At 39.0% G+C, this 22,773-nt stretch overlaps 1 protein-coding gene across 4 annotated transcripts in view; it reads left to right on the forward strand.

Annotated features, from left to right (window-relative positions):
* Positions 1-7,783: 7,783 nt before the first annotated feature.
* Positions 7,784-22,773, forward strand: part of LOC124615934 (leptin receptor gene-related protein) — a 39,820-nt gene continuing 24,830 nt past the window's right edge. Inside the window, exons 1-2 of one of the 4 annotated variants that reach the window (XM_047144122.1) lie at positions 7,784-7,946; positions 20,570-20,644. In XM_047144122.1, the coding sequence (XP_047000078.1) occupies positions 20,604-20,644 (41 nt within the window). In that variant the 5' untranslated portion in view covers positions 7,784-7,946; positions 20,570-20,603. Of the gene's footprint in view, positions 7,947-8,371; positions 8,410-20,525; positions 20,645-22,773 lie in introns of those variants that run through there. The other 3 variants (XM_047144120.1, XM_047144121.1, XM_047144119.1) reach the window with 3 other exon arrangements.

Below are 22,773 nucleotides of genomic sequence, written 5' to 3' on the forward strand. Positions count from 1 at the left end.
GCATCTTCGGTGGAATCTAGAATGACTCAGTTTTGTTTTGATCTGTGATACTTGGAGATTATAAAACAGTTCACATCTTTTTTTACGTGAATGACTGATTACTTACAGTGAATTGAGTTTTTGGCGGACATATACGTTTCGCCTCACCTGCTCACATGCTGGAGGTTGAACTAAAACTTAGATTATGGAACATAAGCACATTTTCATGTTCGCTCTTTTTTCTTCTGTCACTAGCAGTAGACGTTTTACCGAAAACTCTGATTTAAAGTCGTAACTACAGTGTGTTCACCTAATGTCCCTTCCTGTCTGGTTTGTTTATGTACATGTTGCCAACCTGCAGAATTATATGCTGAAAACTAATGTTTGTTTATTTTTGTTCTCCTTATATCTGTATGTGTGTGTGGCTAGCCAGTGATAGTTATAGAAAGTTGAAAGTGAATCCAGTAGTTGTCAGACAGTGGTTGAAAGATTTGGTGTTCAGCTGATTTCAGTTTTGGTTTAAATGTTTTAAGGAGTGCATGGAAGAGTAAATTCATTGCTTACATTATTAGATAAAATAGTAGAATAGTATTTCAACAGATGATTATTATCAGAATACCATCACCCAACCCCTTTGTCCTCACTCTTTGACGCCCCACAAAACGCCATGTCAGATAACCCCTATTGTCGTCAAAGTTGTACCGTAATTTCCTCTTCCTCCTCTATTTAATTCCGTACCTCTTCTTTAGTCACACGATCCTCGTATCTAAAGTTCAGCATTCTTATGAATCACCACGTTTTGAAAGCGTCTATTGTCTTCTTGACAGAAGTGTTCATCGTCCACGTTTCACTTACATACGAGGTTGCACTCCACACAAATACCTTTGTAAAATAGTATCCAACCATTAGCATTTATATTCGGTGTGAACAAATTTTCTTTTTCAGAACGCTTTTCTTGCTATTGACAGTCTTCAGTCAGGTTTGCGTCTGCACCAGGAAATGCCTTACAATTTAAAATCTGGTTTCGAAAACTGTTCCAAATATATATTATTCTTTCGTGATTCTTAAGCAAGGTGCTGGCGATGATTACATTATGCTCTGTGGGAAATTCTATCAGGTGGCTTCCACTTTCATCCCTTCCACCTAGCCTTTGTGTTCTTACTGTTTTCGTGTACCTGCTACCGCATCACATTTTAAATTTTTGTCTCGCTTAACTATCTGAATAATCTCTTTTGTCGTACATTGTTTCAATGTGTTAGGAGATAGTGAACAATCGTGAACAGTAGTCATGAAATCTGTTTATGGTGAAATGAGAAAACATGAATAATGAAATATGTGAAAGAGTACATTGTACAGAAAATGAAAAATTGGTATGTCTTCACCCAACTTCGTCTTTCCTTCATGTAGGTGTAAGATATAGCTAATCAAACGCACCGCGCGTTTCAGTGGGTCCTGCCCCGTACCTCAGTGGCTGTCCGTCATTGGCTACCGCTAGCGTCTGCCGCTTCCAGATGGGAACGCCAATTCCGCGAGCCGCCGCGTCAAAGCGGAAAACGCTTGCCGCTGCCGCTGCCGCACGACGCGCTGCCGCGCTCTAGTGGGAACCGGCCTTAACGCTGGGCGCGGACGGCGGAGGGAGCGCGCCGCGGGCGGAGGGTATTTAAATCGGTCGCCGCCGCGACCGAACCCAGTTCCCTCTGAGCAGCCATAGCGTACGGATCTCCGTGCCGGCACGTTCACAGGAGCTCAGTCCGTCAGTTCACCTGATGATGGCGACATGTTTGATCGCCGAAATATTGTGCCCGTTGGACACTATAGACCGGCAGCATACCCGTGGATATTTTGATTATCAAATACGCCGGGAGAAACTCAAGAATCACAGAACAAAAGAAAACATAATTGGGTGAAGCCGTGGACTTCACGGCGAGAAGCGAAAGATATACAACAAAATTTGCTACGGGAATGCAAGGTGAGGACGTAAAGCCGCATGAAAATCCCTTTGGGAATGGACGAGTGTACATTTAAGGATGTGCTCAAGAAAGTGGCTCCTTATATTATGAAGCTGAACACACTCCTCAGGAATGCTACATCCGCAAAGTAATGCGATAATGAGACCGATGACCACGCTGTCTGGTCTCCTTCCCCAAACAACCAACCAACCAACCCCCCCCCCCCCCCCTTTTTTTATAAAAAAGAAGTAAAAGTGAGAAAAACGTATAAATGGAGTTTTACTGTATTCCCTCATGTAGTTTGTTGTGAATAATGCCCTTCAGTTTAAAAAGGGCCAATGACGTACACAATTTCAATACCAGGAGAAAAAATGACATACATTACTTCACATTAAGATTGTCTTTAGCACAAAAAGGGGTGCACAATGCTGCAACAAAAAATTTTGATGTTAGACAGTGGCATAAAATGTTTGAGAGACAGCAAAGTAAAATTTGAAAACAAACTAAAAACGTTTCTCCTTGAGAACTCCTATTATGTAGAATAATTCCATTATTGTAAATGTGTACATGGTAGAGAGTAGCAGTTACTAACTATCATCTGTAGTCTTTTTAAGACAACCTTATAGGTATTCAGCATGCACTGACATTTAAAAATTAAGTCGTGATGTGCATGTAAAATGACTCATTCCACATAATTATCATTTAGTGAGCAAATGAACCATAGATCATGAAACTAACTTAAGTTGAATGTTCTGTTTGAGTTCATATGGGTGCTGTCAGTTACATTTGCGTCTAACAAATTCTCTTAAAGTTTTAAATGCTGATTGTACACAATTTTGTTAGTTTGAGTTAAATTCAGTGTTTATTACTTTTGATACTCCATGAAATATAAGCCGTGCATGGAACAATGCACTCCCGTTTTGAAAATTTTTGTATTCATGAATGTTTATTTTTGTATTTATACTAATTCTGTTGCAATAAATATTATGTTTAGGATCTTGTAATTCATTTATTTTACTGAGAAGTCCAGTTAACCATGACATATCGTACAGTTAACCCTGGTGTTAAATGGCCCAAAAGTATGGTCAAATTCATTTTAATTGAATCAACTGTGGATTCTTGGTGAAACATTGTAAATTAACGAAACAAACACCATTTTTTGCCTTGTTTCACAATTTCATTATTAATGTTACTGCATAACCTAGGTTTCAGGTCATAAGCCCATTTTCAAGTACATTCCCAAAGATGATAATATATAGATAAACATGATGACAAGGCAAAGGTAACCATCTGAACTTCTTAAGGCGTCGATCCATTGCTTAATGTAACATTACACCATTTTTAACAAGTTACATACATAATTACGTCTGCCGCTCATGGCCTCACTTCCCGAGTACGTGGTCCTGGGTTCAATTCCCAGCGGGGTCAGGGATTTTCACCCGTCCCGAGATAACTGGGTGTTGTTGTGTCATCTTCATCATCATCATCATCATTCATCCCCATCATGGTCGGAGGAAGGCAATGCCAAACCACCTCCATTAGGACCTTGCCTAATACGGCGGTGCGGGTCTCCCGCATTGTTCCCCTACACTCTGTCAAGAGGCATGGGACTTCCATTTCCATATATAATTACACAATTCAGCAATCACCCTGACATGACCGGACTAAAGTTATGCATCAGCCAAGAACTTTTTAATTATGATGGACTTGGGCCCAATGTTTTGCTTCTATGCTGGGGTTGTGATCTCAGCTAAAAGAGGTGAATAATTGAATTGGGTTTGTTCATTTAATAATAAGTGTGGGGTGTACAAGTCTGTCTTTTAATTTCTAAAATTTCTAATTGGTTGAGTTTAGTCCCCTTTCCCTCCATGTGTAAGACTTGTGCATCTGTTATGTATTTGTGGTTATTGTTCATGCTATGTTCCACAAAGGCTTCTTCAATCTCCAGCTTCTGTGATGTTCTTTAAGCTTGGTGCAGATTGACCTCCCAGCAAGACTGACACTCACAGCATGTGTTTTTATAAACTCTGCTTTTTGTGATGACTAGTTGTTTGTCTTTTGCATTGAACAAGCAACTACCTATTGTCTGAGGCACCTAGAAAAACACAGAGAAATCTTTTGCCTTCAAAATGTTACTTATCCTATTTGATGTTTTCCTTATAAAAGGTAAACTGAACCATTTCTTTTTCAGTTTGTCCATGTTTTTCATTGGGGACAGTAGGGACCTGGCTTGCTTCTTCATCTTTTTACCATCCACCCCCGGTAACTGAGTGTCAGCATGACAGTATGTCAATTCTAAGGGCCCGGGTTCAATTCCCGGTTGGGTCGGAGATTTTCTCTGCACAGGGACTGGGTGGGTGTTGTGTTGTCCTAATCATTAGGTCCACCCCCGGTAGCTGAGTGGTCAGCGTGACAGACTGTCAATCCTAATGGCCCAGGTTTGATTCCCGGCGGGGTCAGAGATTTTCTCCACTCAGGGACTGGATGATGTGTTGCCCTAATACTCATCATTTAATCCCCATCAACGTGAAAGTCATCAAAGTGGCGTTAAATCGAAAGATTTGCACCCGGCGAACGGTCTACCCAACAGGAGGCCCTAGTCACACAACATTTACATTTTTTTTATCTTTTTACCCAAAATTTTATCAATGATGTTGGGGTTAAATTCATTATTTGTGGTTATTGTTCTTCTTGTGTTAAGTTCCTGGTCAAAGTCTTCTTGGGACATAGGGATCGAAAGGAAACAATGGATTACATGGTGCAATGCTGCATGTCTACAGGTTGTAGGATGTCGGGAGGAAGCCGGGATGAATGGAGTCTTTTTCATAAATTCAAATTTATGGTTACTGTCTTCTAACTTTAAACTAATATCCAGGAAATTTATGTTGCCCTCCCCCCCCAACTCCATGCTGACCTTTATATTTTCCACAAATTTGTGGAGTTGTTTATTGGAACCTTTCCACATACAAAGAATATCATCTACATATCTGTACCAATACATAACATGTTTTGCCAGTGGTTCCCCCTTAAAAAAAATCAGTCTCCTACTTACATTTCTGTGAAATCTGTGAGAAATGGGACATTAATGTAAAAATGAAACTGCATATGGCTTTATATATGTTTTTCTCCTCATTTATGAATAAAAATTTAGAAAAGAAGAAAAAAATTGATCAAATTAACCCCACCACCTTTACCATATTGAAGCAACCACACACCACTACTGATGTCTACTGGTTTCAAGTTTATTGAGCTGGATGTCACAACTGAATTTGCAACACTGACATCCATGAATGTTGGCTTAATATCTCTTTCTGCACTTATGTGCTGAAATTTATTAATATTTTTATATTCCAAACTGCAGTACATTCGTTTTTGTTACTGCTTTTACACAAATAATTTACTGATATGGAATGGAATAAGATGGTCTATCTTAACCACTGAGAGGCCCACAAAACAAATTTAGTACTTCTTTCAACGTCTGAAATTTTGTTTGTGACTCACTGAAAATTTTGATGGCATATGGCAAATTTTTGTTCATATAACACTGGGAAAGCCACCAGCCCAGATGACATTCCAGCAGAGTTATGGTGTTCCCATCACTGGAAGGCAGCCGAATGGTTAACGGAACTCTTCAACAAGATCACTGACGAGGGACAAACAACAACTGATTGGCAGCAGAGTGTCACCATGCCTATCTTTAAGAAGAAGGGAAATCCCGCTGGGTGTGCCAACTACTGTGCAATTCGACTTCTCTGCCATGCCATGAAAATCTTTGAGCGTGTTCTGGACCAAAGGATCCGTGAGATCACACAGAACTGTGGCACAACTGATGTGATTCATGCTGCATCTTAGTCAACAAACATAATGAGAAAGCCAAGCCACTGCATCTAGCATTCCTGTATCTTGGAAAGGTCTTTGATTGGGTGCCACACAGTCTTATCTGGGTAGCACTTTGACAGCATGATGAGCTGGAGCAGCTTATCAACTGGGTGCAGTTAATTTATGCACAGCAGGGAAGTTATGTCCGTACAATCTCAGGACTATCCAAGGACTTCCTCATCAGAGTTGGCGTCCATCAAGGTTCTGCGTTATCACCACTTCTGTTCATTCTCATATTGGACACTGTGACAGCTGATTTGCACCAGCCATTACCATGGAGCTTACTTTATGCTGATGACGTGATGGTGGCAGCAGAAAACAAGCTTGATCTGCAGAGCCTAACTCAAGAATGGAGTGACCGATTGGTGCAACACAGCTTGCGCCTTAATTTGAAGAAAACCAAGTACATGACATCAGACAGACATGAAATGGGAACCATCATGATTAATGGTGAAGTCTGACTCATGTGAGTAAGTTTAAGCATCTTGGTTCCACGATCACCGTTGACGGCTGACTCACTGAAGTGGTCAACACCAGAACTCAGACAGCTTGGATGAAATGGCGAACAACAACCAGAGTCACTTGTGACCGCAGGATGAAAAATAATTTAAAATCAAAAATCTATCACACTGTCATCTGACCAGTCACCTTGTATGGTTGTGAGTGCTGGCCGACTACAGTTGAGGCAGAGCGCCGCCTGTGTGTAATGGAAACGAAGATGCTAAGATGAACAGCGGGCCTCATTAAGTTAGATCACGTTTCTAATGACAACATTAGCAAACAGTCTGGTGTGGTGTTGCACTGATCCAAGACAAGATGCATGAGAGTCGTCTTCAATGGTTTGGGCATGTTTTACAGGCTGATGATGACTCTATTGCCAAGGCGGGTTACATACTTGAAGTCGTCAGCAGTAGACCCAAAGGACGACCTAAGCAATGTTGGGCTGATACAATTCATAAAGACCTTAAATGCATGAACATCCACCCAGATGCAGCCTGAGATAGAGCAAAATGGAGAAAATGGACCCATGTAGTGGATCCCGCAGGCACACAGGACAAATGCTGAAGGAAAAGAAGAAGAATTTATTTAAGGGAGGAAGGAACAAACATTTAAGTTTAGTGTCCTGTTGATGATGTCATTGGAGATGTAACACAAGTTCGGACTGGATAATGATGGTGAGGAAATTGGTTGTGTTCTTGTGAAAGGAACCATCCTACCATTTGCCTTAAATGGTTTGAGGAAACCACAAAAAACTTAAATTATATGGCTGAACTGGGAATGGAACTTCTCACCTGCATAATTTATTTGACTACTGGACTTCACATTAACATTTAAATTCCCAAGGGGCATTTAACATCATTCACTTCATCCTAATTCAATAAAGGCATGTCCATTAAAAAGGCGCTCACTTGGGGTGCTTTAACTTGTTTGCAATTGAGTGTATCTGGCTGGATTCCTGCAAAAGCAAATGTAGATGTATTTTGGTGAGAGTCGTCTATGTACTTTCGCAAGGTGGTCCTGGTTCATTTACCTGAAGAACCTTTGTATACATTCTCGTTGGTATGAACATAAGCCAGCCCTGGCTTGGGGGAGTTGCTCGTATGTAAGATAGGCATTGTGTAATGTGTCAAATTGATTTGGTTAGTTGCCTTTAAAGAACTAAAGATGCTGCACGATGCAATTTCATACATTTGAAATCATACAATGCCTGTCTCGGCGCCCGATAACAAGATCAGTTTCTTAAGTGACAATGTAAATATAATACAACAACAACTTAACGGCTTCCCATAGTATTTTATTACTGTACATAAGTTCATGAGATCTGACCGACCGGAATACCCTGTACCACATTTCAATCTCCCGCGCAATTTCACAAAGGTTATATATACATAGTTCCATCAGCGGCTAAATATATATTAGTGAGTAAATAGTATTTTTATAGCTCGATCGTGGTTACATCGGTACTGGAAGTTACTCCAGCGAAACCACACCTGTTTACGTAATTGCAGGATTAGGCCTACCTGTTAATGCCCATGACACAACAAGGCTTGACAGGTTATAGAGGAGTGGTAGTGGATTCGTCGCATGACTCTTAGCAGTTTGTCACTTGTCACTACTTGAAGATGGCGGGGATTAAAGGTGAGTACCAATAATAATAGAAATTATAAATGAAAATGAATCTTAATTTGTTGTTGCTAGCATGAAGAAGAGTTGATTTTAAGCTAACGAGCGGAAAATCCGTGATCTGGTTACTTTCTTATTACGTAAAGTATAAGTCAGACATAACATACCTGTGATCCTTCCGTACGTGCTGGTGAAATTGAACATAAGCATCAGAATGAGCTGATCATTACGTGACAATAATTTAAGTTTGATGCTAGTCGAGTCTACAGAACTATTAAATTTTCAGATTTTCGTGATAAGTGTGTTCATCATGTGGGTTAGTGTTTAATTCATTTGTTGTTGTTTATCTCCATTTCTAATGACGTTTTACCTAATACAGTGCTTTTGTGTTTTCTTTTTCACTGCTTAGTTTAAGTGTGACAGTAACTAATTCGTTTTACTGTTTCATTGTTTCGTGACGCTGCCATGGATACACAGCGTAAGTACTGCCAATTTTACTATTGACATTTTATATGCTTGTACTAGTTTTATTTTGTGTACAAATTCTTGCCGTTAGTATTTTGCTGGAAGCAGATGGTTAATGTTGCATTCAGGTTAGCTTGATAATAACTTAGAGAACGTGCTTATAATGGCAGTAAATAGTCTATTTAATTTCAATATACAAATAAAGTCAAATAATCATTGTGTAAGGTATCCAGTGAATTACCATGAATTGCTTTAATTAGAGACAGTTACGTGGTTAACAGGGTACCTTTTCCCATTTCAGTCTCGTACTCTAGTGAAGCTCGAAGTCTAAATCGATTTTCTATGAATGTAAACTTCTGTAACACAGGGATTTAGAAATGAGTGCCGGGAATGTTATTTCGTTTGCTTTCCAATACCAGTCTGTTCTTTTTAGCAAAGTGGATACCTGGGACTAAGCTTGCATAGGCACACACGACACATAATTGTAAAATAGATGTAGTTGTTGGCAAAGAAAGTAAATCTGAATTCATTCAGAAGATTGTGTTTGCATACGAAAAATATTGCTTAAATCATTTAAATACCTTCGCAGGTTATGTTGGTGTGTTCACCGAATGTGTTGAATTCAAATCAGATTGAAACGGGGGGAGGGTTCAAAGTGTGACGTAGTGTAAGGTCACCTGTGTTTGATCTCAGAGCCTGCTGGAATAAAATAACTGGCTCTTATGCAGAGTAAGATGACTAAGTAATCCATGAAAACCTACTGAAAAAGTTTGGTTAGCCAGTATTCATTGGAGAGAAGCAATGGACTTCCTTTGATTGCATGTGTATTGCTCCTATAGTTAAAAGTTACTCTTAAAAAAGAGTAATGATTCCTTCTGCAGAATCATCCAAGAAAAATCTTTCCATATTAGTTGCAAGTGGAATGAATTTCAATAGGCCTATGTAGTTTATAGTAAAAAACAGAATCCTGACTTTGGGATCTTACTGTAATTTTTAAATTTGTCAACTACTTTTCTGAGCAGATTGTTAATTCTTACAGTTTTTCATTTTGTTGGTTATACATTAGGCCTATTTCAGTTGTGTTATAGTAAATTTACATGCCTGGTATCAGAATTGCTTTGTTAAGTTCTTCAATTTAATATTTACCATTAGCAAAAGAAGGTGTTACAAATGTGTTCCATTAACCCATTTTCTGGTAAGTGTGTAGAGTGAGAGCTGTGTCATTATGTAATGTGTGTTGTGTAGGAATGATGACAGGAATGTGTGTGTTAAATAATTTGCAATTACACAAAGAGGAACTAGCAGATGTGTTTAAGGGGGCTAGGATGTCAAACAGGCTGACTTGCAGCAGGAGAGGCACCACAGGACATTAAAATTCCCACTGGCTATAATTTTACAAATAAATTCATAAAACTTAATCAGAATGACCAGGAAGGGTTCAGGATTCACACTCATAGCAGAGGAAGTTCAAAAAAATAACAAAATAATTTTTTTGCATGTGAAATTTCATCATTTTTTCACTTACTATTGTCTGCATTTGTTGCTGTAGGTACACTTTTCTTCAAAAGTAGGAGAGATTCTTTGGTGAATTTTGCACAGCATACAAACCATACTTACAGATGTATGAAACTCTAGAATTTATTTAATTTATCAAACATTGAATTAGCTGTTACATTTTAAACTTTGTGTTTAGAAAAAAAACTTAAATTTTATAGGTAATTTTCTCAATTTTTACCACACTTTTTAATAGATGTGGAAAATTACACCTGTAAGTATGGTTTACATGCTGTGCAAAATTCATCGAAGAATCTCTCTCACTTATGAAGAAAAGTGTACTTCAGCAACAAATGCAGCCAATAGTAAGTGAAAAAATGATGAAATTTCACATGTAAAAACATTATTTTGTTATGTTTTTGAACTTCCACAGCTATGAGTGTGAATCCTGAATCCTTCCTGGTCATGCTGAGTAAGTTTTATGAATTTATTTGTGAAAGTATGGACAGTGGAAATTTAAATGTCCTGTGATGCCTCTCCTGCTCCAAGTTGGCCTGCTGTCCGCCCTACCCACTTTAAGTACTCAAGAATGGAGGCAATTGTACCAAATTCAGAATTGAACAAAAGCATACACACTGTATTTGGTGAAACGCCAACTATAATCATATTGCTCTTGCTCTACACTCGGTCTGGTGTTCGTTCTTCAGTAATTTTTTTTATCTTATTTAAAGATCTGAAAACTTCCTATATGTTGCTGATAATAGCTCATGTGGTGTGAAATTTCTTTGCCTGATTCTTACTGTATATTTTCTGAGATATCCTGACAAATCCAGTGACAGCTGTAACACTGATATATTCCTGCGTCAGGGGGTTGCCCAGTATTGAACTTCTCCACACAGTCTGTCTCCTCCTCCTCCTCCTCCTCCTCCTCCTCCTCCTATTCCTACGCCATCTGGGAAACAGAGGTCTGTGCCCTGTGTTAGCAACACTGCACTTGTTCTATGCCATACAAGCAACTTATCAGCAGTTCAACAGGCTTGTCTTTCTTTGCCCCTTCAATGACTTGGATTGCATACAAAAATTTTGCACCTAGTGTGACATGGATTTCATAACCAAAACTTCACACCCGGAATTACTTGGATTGCATAACAAAGGTTGTATATTTGGACTTACATACCTCATGCTATACTTTGATTAAAGTAACTTCCTGATTGACCGATGTTTTTGGTGGGAACAGAGTTGTCGGTAAATGCCACATGCTGATACATGCGCGTGCCAGTGTGATTTCTGTTATGATTGTTATTGGACCTCTGTTCCACTGACCATTGTCTGGGCCTGACATACTGTTGTTTTATTGTGTGAATCTATCTCTGTAGCATATTCAGTATAAATTCTCACAGGAAAGTTGCTTTACTTTTGAACAGTTATTTAGTGGCATCTGATTATGAAACTGTGTGATGTAAAGTGTAAATAAAAATTGCAAGTGCAGATGTACCAGAGAGCTTCTGTTCTTAATCAGCTGATTAATCCATATTATAAATACTACAGATCACCTTACTGTGACATCTTGTGAACGTGATCTATTTATTTAGAAGTAGAGGTGTGTTACACCACAACAGTACCTGCAGTGTAACACCCCTCTCTTCTTCGAAAGATACAGGTCACTTTCAGAGGATGTCACACCAAGATGACTTGTAGTACTTATCATTTGGATTCTGAGAGTTTGTCAATTTAGATTAGAAGCATTCTGATACAACTAGACTTGAAATTATTATTAACACTTTTTGTCCCACATTTTCATATTCATGTGCTACTAAAAAACTGTTTAAAAGCAGAGTGACTTTTCTATGCGATTTATAAATGATTCAATACAGAGGGAAATTCAACATTAAACAGACAATGTACAGGCCAAGGCAACATTCAGCAAAAATCAGCTAAAGTAGCAGTCAGAACAGAACTTATGGTGGTGCGCAGCGGTTGTTGCCACATGTGTGCATTGTTAACATAGCCAGTTTCTGCATACATTGTTGATATACATAAGTATGCCCTCCTGTGCTATGTTATGATTAGGGAGATTACACTACATGTCTTACAGCCTGCTTAACAATAGGCAACACAGTGAGCACATGGAGCCAGACATAAAGCTGTGATTGACAGATGCCTGGCTCCTACAATTTGACTCACTTAAACATCAGCCACAAAGTTATTTTTGATGAAAGTATAATCTGTCCCTCTACTGCTACTATCCCCCTCGTCTACGCCTCTCACAGTCCCTACCTTCATTCTCTGCTTTTCAATAGTTTTGATCTCACTTTCTATAAAATTATCACTGTGCCGCCATACTTACTCTCTTTCTTTGAGTGTTTAGCAAGTTGCTGTGAGAAGAAAACCCTCCAGTAAACTGTCAAGCAAACTGTGTTTATGTTTTGGAGTTCTGGGAGCTTGTCAGGTTCAGTTTGCTGGTTACTCTTTGTTTAGGCCTACTGAAGTACAGATATGAAGTTTGCTCACACATTTACATTGAAGTTGTGCCAGTTGATTTTCAGGTATTAATCACCCTTCATAACAGAATCTCAACTCTGAATGATTGTACCTAACTCTTAACAAATATGCCTTTCAATCTAACCCAGTGCATTCACCATATCTAGGCTAGATGTACTGCTGCTGCTGCTCTGATACTGCTAGTAGGTGTAAACTGTGAAATCACCCGTATTGTATGTGCCTTTTAATAGTTCTACTGTGATGTATGTAATTAAAACACTGATTAAATATGACTTAAATTGTTCTCCAGACAGAGAAAAAAACTGCATGAAAACTCAACTTGTCCTCAAATATAGAACACAGACTAGAAAATAAACAAAAACACACATGACTATGGAGAAGGAGCTACAGATAAATCAATGTCAGTAGAAGACTTAACAGTTTAACCATATTATGAACGTAATAGTAATGAGGTGCTTGCAGCATAGCACAACTACTTTCATATTTCCCAGCTACCTTACTTTTCCATAAGAGCAAATATCAGCAACTTCCGATTCATACAACATTGAGGGATATTCAAGATGTGGTTGACAATATACTTAATGAATCCTGTACTGTTCCATAATGAAGGTGATTCTTAAATTGTGTTGGCGTAATTTACTGTTACTAAAGTTAGCACTAGGCCATCAAAACAACGTAACTGCCAACATTGGTTAACCAGGGAGGCTAGGTACTATGAGAACATAAATTTATACTTGTCAAATTATTTATTCACGAAAATTGACAACGATGATGCTGTATGCCCTAATCTGGAATATCCCTGGGAATTGTCAGTTCCTCATTGCAAGTTTACCCATTTTGAAGGCATGGAACTCGAAATTCCGCAAGAGGGAGCACTGCATCCCCCCCCCTCCCCCCTCCAAACCCCTTCGGAATCTATAGTATGCAGTTTTTATTCATTACAGAATTATCATAGGCCTCTAGAAGTGATTTCTCATGGTGCTGCAAAACCTCTCATTCATTCAGTTGTAACATTGTGTGGCTGATTACGGCGGGACAGTAATATTGCAAGTACTATCATCTTTTTAGAAAAGTGTAACACCAGACACTTGATTATGGAGCACAGGCTTCATTCATTTGTTAACCGTTCTCTCTTGTGTAATAATTAGCACACTGCTATACAGTGGATCAAATGAAGACAGACAGAAAGCTGCGCTTGTGAGATGTACAGACTTCCTTACTGGCTTCTTCGAAGTATTGTTGTCAAGTTGGCTATCAGGCGTATTACAACTGTAGCGAGGTGTATAACAACTGTAGCAGAATCAAATTCCCCATTGCAGCCTTCTGAACACAGTCAACATTAGCTACACACAGTGCTTTCCGGAGCATTGTTTGGTTTCGCTGAACGCCGCATGTACTGTGTGCACAGCGCTAAGCCTTAATGATTGATTTCACAGCAGCTTTGTATTCTTCATCACTAGAAGACATCCAAGAATATGTTACACTATTTCATATTATTGGAGGGGAGTGTAGTCTGTGTGAGGAAGCTTGGCAATTTAGTTAAGTGTATTATTTTTATTTAACGGCAAAGGGAATGTTTCTGCCAGGTCCAGACCCTGAGTCAAAATGAGGCTAATCCAGTTAACATCAGTAGCTTGCAAGCCCTAGCAAAATTCTCTGGCTGATGTTTTAAAGAGTAAACACATCACAAGCCATTAGCTGACCCTGTTTGTAAGTAATTCAAACATTGGGGAAAAGGATATGGGGCTGTACCTCTAGCATGGGAAGAGAGCAAAACGGTCACCTTTACACTCTCTGGAGAGTTCTCCCATAGTCCTTTCTCTTTTGTAAAAACATCCACTTCCAACACACATCTACTGATGTTCCGGGTGATGTAGGCTGTATAGGTGGTTACCAGTATTGTAAGTTGTGCTTTACAGGTTTTGTCAAATCACAATACTGATCATGTTCACACCACAATTTTCTAAACATATCTGAGATCACGATGTTCACTGAATTGCTGCCAGTATTTCTCTTATCAAAACTACTCACTACACATTTAGTAAGCAGTGATACATGTACTTCATAATTTACATCTAAGTGAAACTAAGTTGTTAATGAGCCAGAGTGTGTCAAAAATGTTATAATATAGACAACTTCTTATCTCAAGCAACAATGGGGTGTGATTTTTGGTCAACGAGAACACAAATACTTATAAATCTATTAGTCTCTGATATTATTGATAAATGTACAGTTTTACTGCTACCGAAAAGACTCTATTAATTGCCCTTGATTTGCATGCAACTAAACGCTTGATTGAACAATCCTTCACTACTACACAAAAAGTAAAACAAATTATATGAGTTGTACATGCTAAGTGTTCTGAAAAGAAAGGTGATTGATAATCTAACAGTCTTGGTTGTCACAAATATTCGGCTGTTTTTTCCAAATACATAGTGATTTCAGTGTCTAGTGTGTAGGTTGGGCCCTAATGGCACGACTTTAATTGCTGCAAGTGAAATGAGCAGAGATTAAATTTGTAATCTTGACTGACACAAATAATTGGCAGCTTCTTCAGAATACATCACAATTTCTGGTGTTATGGCTGGGTTTGGGATCTAATAGCTGAGTTTAAATTGCTGTGAGTAAACCAATACCAGCTAACTTCTTTTACAAAGTATAGGAAATTACAAATGATTACTGTGAATGGCTACCATATCCAACTCACAATTCGTTGTTTTTACTTTGTATCATTCATCATGCAAACCATTACCAACAGCAGCACGTAACATAGAAGCTGCAGACACTTTAAATGTGTGTTTACCTTACAGTGCAGTAAAGCTTACTCCACTGTGTACACACACATTTGTATCAATTTTAACTGAACTTTCTATCTGACAATGTTATGGTCACTTAAGCACGTCCTCAGAGAGAGAGAGAGAGAGAGAGAGAGAGAGAGAGAGAGAGAGAGAGAGAGAGAGAGAGGGGATAGTTTTGTACCACCACCCTCATGATTTCCATAGTTCCCACCCTGAATATGTGTTGTGTACACTGCCAGTTTGTCAACATGCCTGGAGCCATGCAATTTAATACAACCATTCAACTGCTGTTGTGGATTCATAACAAAAGTAACCTGTGTAGTTGTGTTTGCTTGGAATGAACACCACTAGGTGACCATAAGTACCTGCAAATTGTGGCTCAGCTAATCTAATGAGAATGCAAAAGAGCTTGTGCTATCAAGCCTGTGGAAGGGTCAGTGGCATCACATTCTCTTCACTGGTTAAGGGAGGTTTTATCTGCTACCTGATAGTCATAGAAAAGTGAGGTGGTTAAAACACATTTTAGGCGTACAGTCCCATGGGTTCAGTTGGGAGGTGTTTATCATCATTGAAACCTCATAACTCAGTAATTGTCAGTTTTGGGTTAAATGGTTCTACACAATAAGAAATGTGTTCTGCACAAGACAAAATTCCTGTGGCCGAGTGCAGGTATGCGTAACTAGTCTCTAGCAAAGTATCAAGACCTCGTATCTTTTAAGACTCGAATCTGAAGGTGTGAAACCTTGTACCTCAGAAGAATGTTTTTGCTTGGAAATTTATGGGGCTTCTTTCATTATTGTGGCAATGTAATAATCTTTTGTTCCCCAGCTGATTACACGGTCTGACAAAAAAGTGAAACATCTGCAAGGGGAGGAGGAAATGAAATAAAAGTTCACAGGTTGAAAGGGTACATGTTGTTATTTCAGTGATTACAAAATAGATTCAAATTTACAAACAACTTGCAATACAAACCCACTTGCCAGAATGATTTGTACCCTCTCTGGCTGGGGTGCATCCACTGTTTCACTTCAAAGGGCATTTAGAGTTGTTGTATCCTCTAGTGGAGTAAGCTGGCTTACAACTATTGTAACTGGTTCTCAATATCCTAGATACTGGCACTAGGACCAAATGGACATCCGAGCTGATCCCACATCTTATGTAGGTGACAGAACTGGAGATCTTGCTGGCCATGGGGGTACCTCAACATCATACAGATAGTTCATAGCAACACATACCACGTGTGACAAGCTTTGCCCTTTTCAAAAATGGAACCATGATACTGTTTCATAAGTGAAACATGAGGATGCAAGACATCTGTAATGTTCTGTTGTGGTGTCAGTGTTTCCTCAGTGAACATCAGCCATGAACTGAAGACAGCTCCCTAGCTTCCAATACTATGATGCCAGGAGTGACAGCACTGTGCCTCTACAAAACGTTGGAAGAATGGGACCTGTTTTTGGGTCACGCCGCACTCACGGACAATGGTCATCCAGAGTTGCGAAAAACCACGATTCATTGTTGAACACAGTGTGGTGCCATTCATCAATGGTCCAGGGTTGCCAGTCACAGTACCACTCCAATTGCAGCCATTTGTGTTGTGGCGTTAAATGCAGCCAACACACAAGATGGTAATTCCCTAGTCTAGCTGCTGTTAGTCTTCAACCAAGATGCAAATATCATAGAAAGTTGGAGGGAGTCCATTACTTCTTCCCACAAGACAGGTGCAGATGTGAAGACATTACAGTGTGCTTGGTGCACAATATGGCTATCCTTCTTTGTGGTGGTCAAGTGTGCTTGACTGGAGCCTTGTCGATGAGTATTCCTGCCTTCGTGTTCACATACAATCCAACGTCAGGCCACTGTCACATCCGAATGCCCACAAATCTGGATATTGCATGATTTGATAAGCCGACCACATGGAGACCCAAAACAACGCCCATTTCAAACTCTGCCAGATGTAGATAACATTTTCTCTCACTAGTATGTAGCATCTCCCTACCAAGCCTGCTCACAACACTAAACACGAACAACACAAATGCCCTCCAGTGGCCGTTCTAGTGGTCACAAGGAATTGCAATTCTAATCATTTACTTGCCTGATGCTGTGTACATGTGGGAAGTTACATTGACATCTGACCATGTCTTCTTGGCATTTTACTAGTTTTGTCAGGCAGTATATATTGATGTGATAAAGGAAGCAAGATGTGGCAAACAGTGTCCAGTGTAAAATGAATTGCGTATGACATGACCTTTTCAAAGACATCTCTGTGTAATGGTGCCAAATGCTCAAACATGACTTTCATCTGCCCAGAGGTGTCCGAGGTGGCATTGCATGGCACCTGAAGTTTTGTACTATAAATAAATTTGTCTGAGGAATAAAGTAGCAGATTCATGCATTAGACATATCAGCTCAGATATAATCCATTCTGTGGCTATTGAATATAAACTGGGTTTTGAAGAGGATTGGAAATTACTTTCATGATGCCCCAGTATATCACCGTGTATCTAGAAAATCCGTACACAGTACCAGTTGGAATTTCTGCACAGATCTCTATAAAACCAGTTATTGCAAGAGACTATCATCCTTTTTAAGAAGGTATTCTTTAGAAATAATATCAAACAAATTGCAAAAAAAGATAAATAACTTCTCTACAACTTTTATTTTTGTGTGAAAAGGCTTTAAATTCGTTTCATGCTCAGTTAAAATCTATTTGAGTGCCAAAACTCGTGTCTTGTTGTGTACCGAAAACTTTCAAAATACCATAAAATTGCCGAATAATACGAGCAGCAGATATTGTTACTTTAGTTTATGATTCAACATCTCACACAGCTGTCAAAGTACCTTGTATAATGATAAGAGGCACTTAACATTTATACATAATACTGACCCAAATACAACACATTGTTAATAGCAAAACCTTGTATCTCAAAAATACAGATTTTACAGGAAGCTAAAATAACTTCCTAATACATACAGTTTTTAATTGATACTAGCCATTCTATAAAGTAGTATGGCTAGTATCAGTTAAAAACTGTATGTATTAGAAAGTTATTTTAGTTTCCTGTAAAATCTGTATTTTCGAGATACAAGGTTTTGCTATATTAACAATGTGTTGTATTTGGGCCAGTATTATGTACGGATGTTAAGCGCCTTTTATCACTATACAAGGTACTTAGACAGCTGTGTAGTGTTAGGTGAGGATACTCCACCGTGTTGTCCAACTCTATAGGGTCAGTGGCATCGCATTCTATTCGCCGATGAAGGGAGACTTTATCTGACACCTGATGATCATCATAGGTATGGAGGTGACCAGGTACTAATACAAATCTTAGGCACACAATCCTGTGGGTTCACATGGGAGGTGCATATTTCATATTTGGTCCAGGATCATGGTTGGATGTTGGACACCTCTCATCATTGTACAGTGTAATTTGACTGTTATGTAGTATTGGGATAGTATCCCCCATCCCATTACCCTGCTCTACTGGCAATGTTTCATTGATGCATTCATTCTTCAAGATGATAATGCAAGAGTACAGCATGCCTACCTTATGAAACACTCTTTTCTTCCAAGAGGTGGCAATCAGCCAAATGGAACAGCTTGCTTTATGTGATGCCCTGAACCCAATCTGGAATGCTTGGCGTCTATTGAAACTTGCAATGTCTCGTCGCAGGAACAACCCTCACTTGCTGGACAACCTCAGGAGGGCCACTGTGGATCAGTGGTTCTGTCTTGTAGCTGATTATGAGATGATGTTAATTAGCAGCAAATTTTGATTTCACAGAAATGCAAAGATATGCACTTTTGAATAAACTGCCTTCATTTTGGTTACCTTTTTGTTTTATTTCACAGCACGCCTACCTCCTCCACACCCGCCTTTACAGTAAAACTAATGATACCCTTCCTCTGTGGAGGCTGATAGCTACTTTCTAGGATTTGGGTTAACAAAATGATAGCTTTCACAATGTACTGTTGTGCTGCATTTCATCACGCTATGTTGAGGTACCTGTTGAGTTTAAGCAGAAATGTCTGAGAATGACGCTGAAGAAATGTTTGTCAGTTCAAATAATCATATTGAGAGCTTTCGCCATGTGGCCACATAAGAACAATAAGAGGCTAGGTGTTATATAATATGAGGCCCTGCCATTAAGTTAGCTAATGGCGAGACTGAATCCTCTGGGTTTGGCAGACTGGCTTGCTAATTCCTTCTTTGTGTAATGTATTAATATCCACTAGGTAGGCTGCACATTTTTTTAACTATTTTTATAGGCTAAAGGATGTGCACTGTAATTTTTTTTGGAACCTTAAGTATTTTTTTCTTTCTCAATTAAACCTGCTTTCAGTGTGTTTTCTTGACGCTATTAGTCACATATGTTAATTGTTTGCAGCGTTGAAGTGGTGTGTTTGTGTGTGTGTGTGTGTGTGTGTGTGTAGGGGGGGGGAATGAAAATGAGATATTAAGTGTGGATATCGGGGATTGGATTTTGCTCTTAACATGGTGGTTTACTGTGTCCATTAATGAATGATATTAAGTTCATTTAAATTTACATAACTGTTAGAAAACTTCTGTTGAGAGGACACTGAAGGATAAGGATATAACATCTCTCTGGTGGCAAAATAATTACAATCAGGGACATGTGTAATTAATATTGCTTCATATTTTGAACACTAGTGGATCTTTTTATGTTTTTAGGCTTCATCTAACTTTTCAGTGAGGTCCTGAAATTCCAGTTATTGGGTGGCAAATGATTTGGAAAGATCTGGGAAATTGGAGGGGCTGCTGTCAGGTGTAAGGTTTCAGGTATGCTGTGAGGTGTGTTTAGATAGCACGGTCAGTATGATTATTCACTGTAAAATACATTGCTCTAGATTGAACTTCTGAACCAATGCACTATTTTCATGAGTTGACAGTTTATTTTCAAGAGATTTGAAATCATGTCACTGAAAATGAAGTGAAAAGAGAACTTTGTTCCAGATTTGCTGTAACACCTGTAACTAGAGTTAATGAGAATTCATATTTAGTTTGTAATGTGCAGTGAGCAATTTTGTTGCTAAATATACTTTTCTCACAGAAGTAGTGTGTATTACATGTGACCCCTCTCTGTACATTTTTTAAATAATTCTGAAAGAAGTAAATGTGATTTAATAAAATTTAAGCTCTCTGAGGAGGCGATATCGTGTAAGAAAATAATGTTCCTCCTCTAATATTCTGTGATGTACGAATATTTGAATAGACAGTTGCCAGCTTGTAAATAAAGCAGCAGATTTTTAGCATTTTTCATAGGAAGGAAAAAAAGTTTTTCTGTGTTTGAAAGTTGGAGTTGTACATTATATTAATATTCATTGTATATGTTTTATATTGTACTTGTCTTTTCTAGGTTGGTTTCATTGGCCTTCGCAGGGTCAATTGGTATGACCTTGGTTATTCTAGGATGTGCTCTGCCGTCCTACAAGTAAGTATGCTGATTCATTATTTTTCTTTTTTTGTCTCAGTAGAGCATGTGCTAAGTTTTTACGGCATCTAATGTTGTCATATCCTATCCTAAGCCTATCCCTTTCCCTTATCATTCTTAACATCCTACAGCATAGGGCAGGGAGGCGTGGTGAAGCCAGTCTCCCTAAGGGAGTAAACTTGATACAAATCACCAGTTGCCTTGCAGTTAGTAGAGGGATCTACAAAGGCTAAGGATGCTCCCCTGAACATGGAGCCAGCTGCCCTGCGAGCTGTAAGGGCCAACCCGCCAAACAGTTGGGCAGAAGATTAACAATCTCCCCCTGTAAAACATCAATTGTTGCGAATGCTAGCAAAGGAATAAGCCGGACAGATATTTTGATGATGACCCCAGCAAACAAAAAAAAGGATATGAGATATGTACATACGAACATGGAATGTGCGGAGCCTATACCAAGCTGGAGCCCTACGTCGGCTGCTAACGCAAGTAAACAACTACAGTATAAAAATATTGGCTCTCCAGGGAATTAGATGGAAGGGGAGTGACATAATGGACGCAGGAAATTTTACTATCTTCTATAGTGGCGGGAGGATGAATACCTTTGGAACAGGTTTTGTGGTCGCCAAAGAACTGAAACATGTGGTGATGTGCTTTGAACCAATCATTGAACGGATGTCCATATTAAGATTAAGGGGAAAATTTCTCAACATTACAATGATGACTGTACATGCAGCCACAGAGTAGGCAGATGAACAACAAAAGGACGAGTTTTATAGCAAGGTAGAACAACTGCATGATCAGGCTCCCGAACAGGATGTCAAGATATTAATAGGAGACCTGAATGCAAAAATAGGAAAAGAAGAGGCCTTTCAGCCAACTATAGGAAGACATAGCCTCCATGAAATATCAAACTACAATGCACTTCGGGCTGTAGATTTTGCTATAAGCAAAAACATGACTGTCGGCAGTACATGTTTCCCACACAAAAAATGCACGAAAAACATTGATTTCACCTGATGGGTGAACCAGAAATCAGATAGACCATATATTGATTGATTGGAGACACGGCTCGGACATAATGGATGTTAGGAACCAACGTGGAGCTGACTGCAATTCAGATCACTATCTAGTGATTATTAAATATAGACAAAGGATCTCACTATTGAGTAAAAAAAAAAGGCCACAAAAAAGAGGTTTGACATTAAGAAACTGAAGTTAGAACAAATGCGGAGAGCATATCAGACAAAAATAGGAGAGGGGATTGAGAATGAGACACACACATCAAATGAACATATAGAAGTAATGTGGAAATGATGTAAGACTGCAATCCTCGAGGCAGTTGGAGAGGTTGTAGGACATCAATGGGCTCAAAGGAAGGAAGATTGGTTTGATGAAGAATGTATGAGAAGAATTGAGGAACATAATATAGCACAAATGAAATTATTGCAGAGAAGAACTTGAGTTAATCTGAATGAATATAAGTAAAAGTGCCGTGTAGTGAAGAGGGTCTGCAGACAGAAGAAAAGAGCACTAGAAAAGAAAAAAACTAGAAGAAATTGAACAGGTAGGGGAAAAGAAGCAAAGTCGTGAAATGTACCAAAATATTAAAGAAGGAAAGACTGGGTTCCAAGCCAGAACAAATATGTGTAGGAACAAAGAAGGGGATTTGATAGGGGAGAGTAATAAAATACTTGACAGGTGGGCAGAATACTTCAAAGAGTTACTGAACCCAGAAGTAGAAGGGTTAGAACGAGAGGAACTGGTGGAACTAACTTACTACGGACCAGAGGTTTTAACACCAGAACATACACTGAGGGAAGTGATGCAAACCATTAAGACCTTAAAAAACAATAAGGCGCCTGGAGAAGCTCTGATCCAGGCCGAACTTCTCAAATATGGTGGGGGGGAAACGCTGTTGAAAACAATTAAAATAATGCTGAATATCTGGCAAGAGGAGAGCATGCCAAATGAGTAGAAAACAGCTATAATGTGCCCTATACATAAAAAGGAGATACATTAAACTGCCAGAACTATCGAGGAATCTCCCTACTAAATACTACGTATAAAGTTTTCTCCAAGATTCTAACCAGCAGGCTTATTCCATATGTGGAAGAGAGAGTTGGAGACTA

This window comes from Schistocerca americana, chromosome 5, assembly GCF_021461395.2.
Source record: "Schistocerca americana isolate TAMUIC-IGC-003095 chromosome 5, iqSchAmer2.1, whole genome shotgun sequence".
NCBI classification, from domain to species: domain Eukaryota; kingdom Metazoa; phylum Arthropoda; class Insecta; order Orthoptera; family Acrididae; genus Schistocerca; species Schistocerca americana.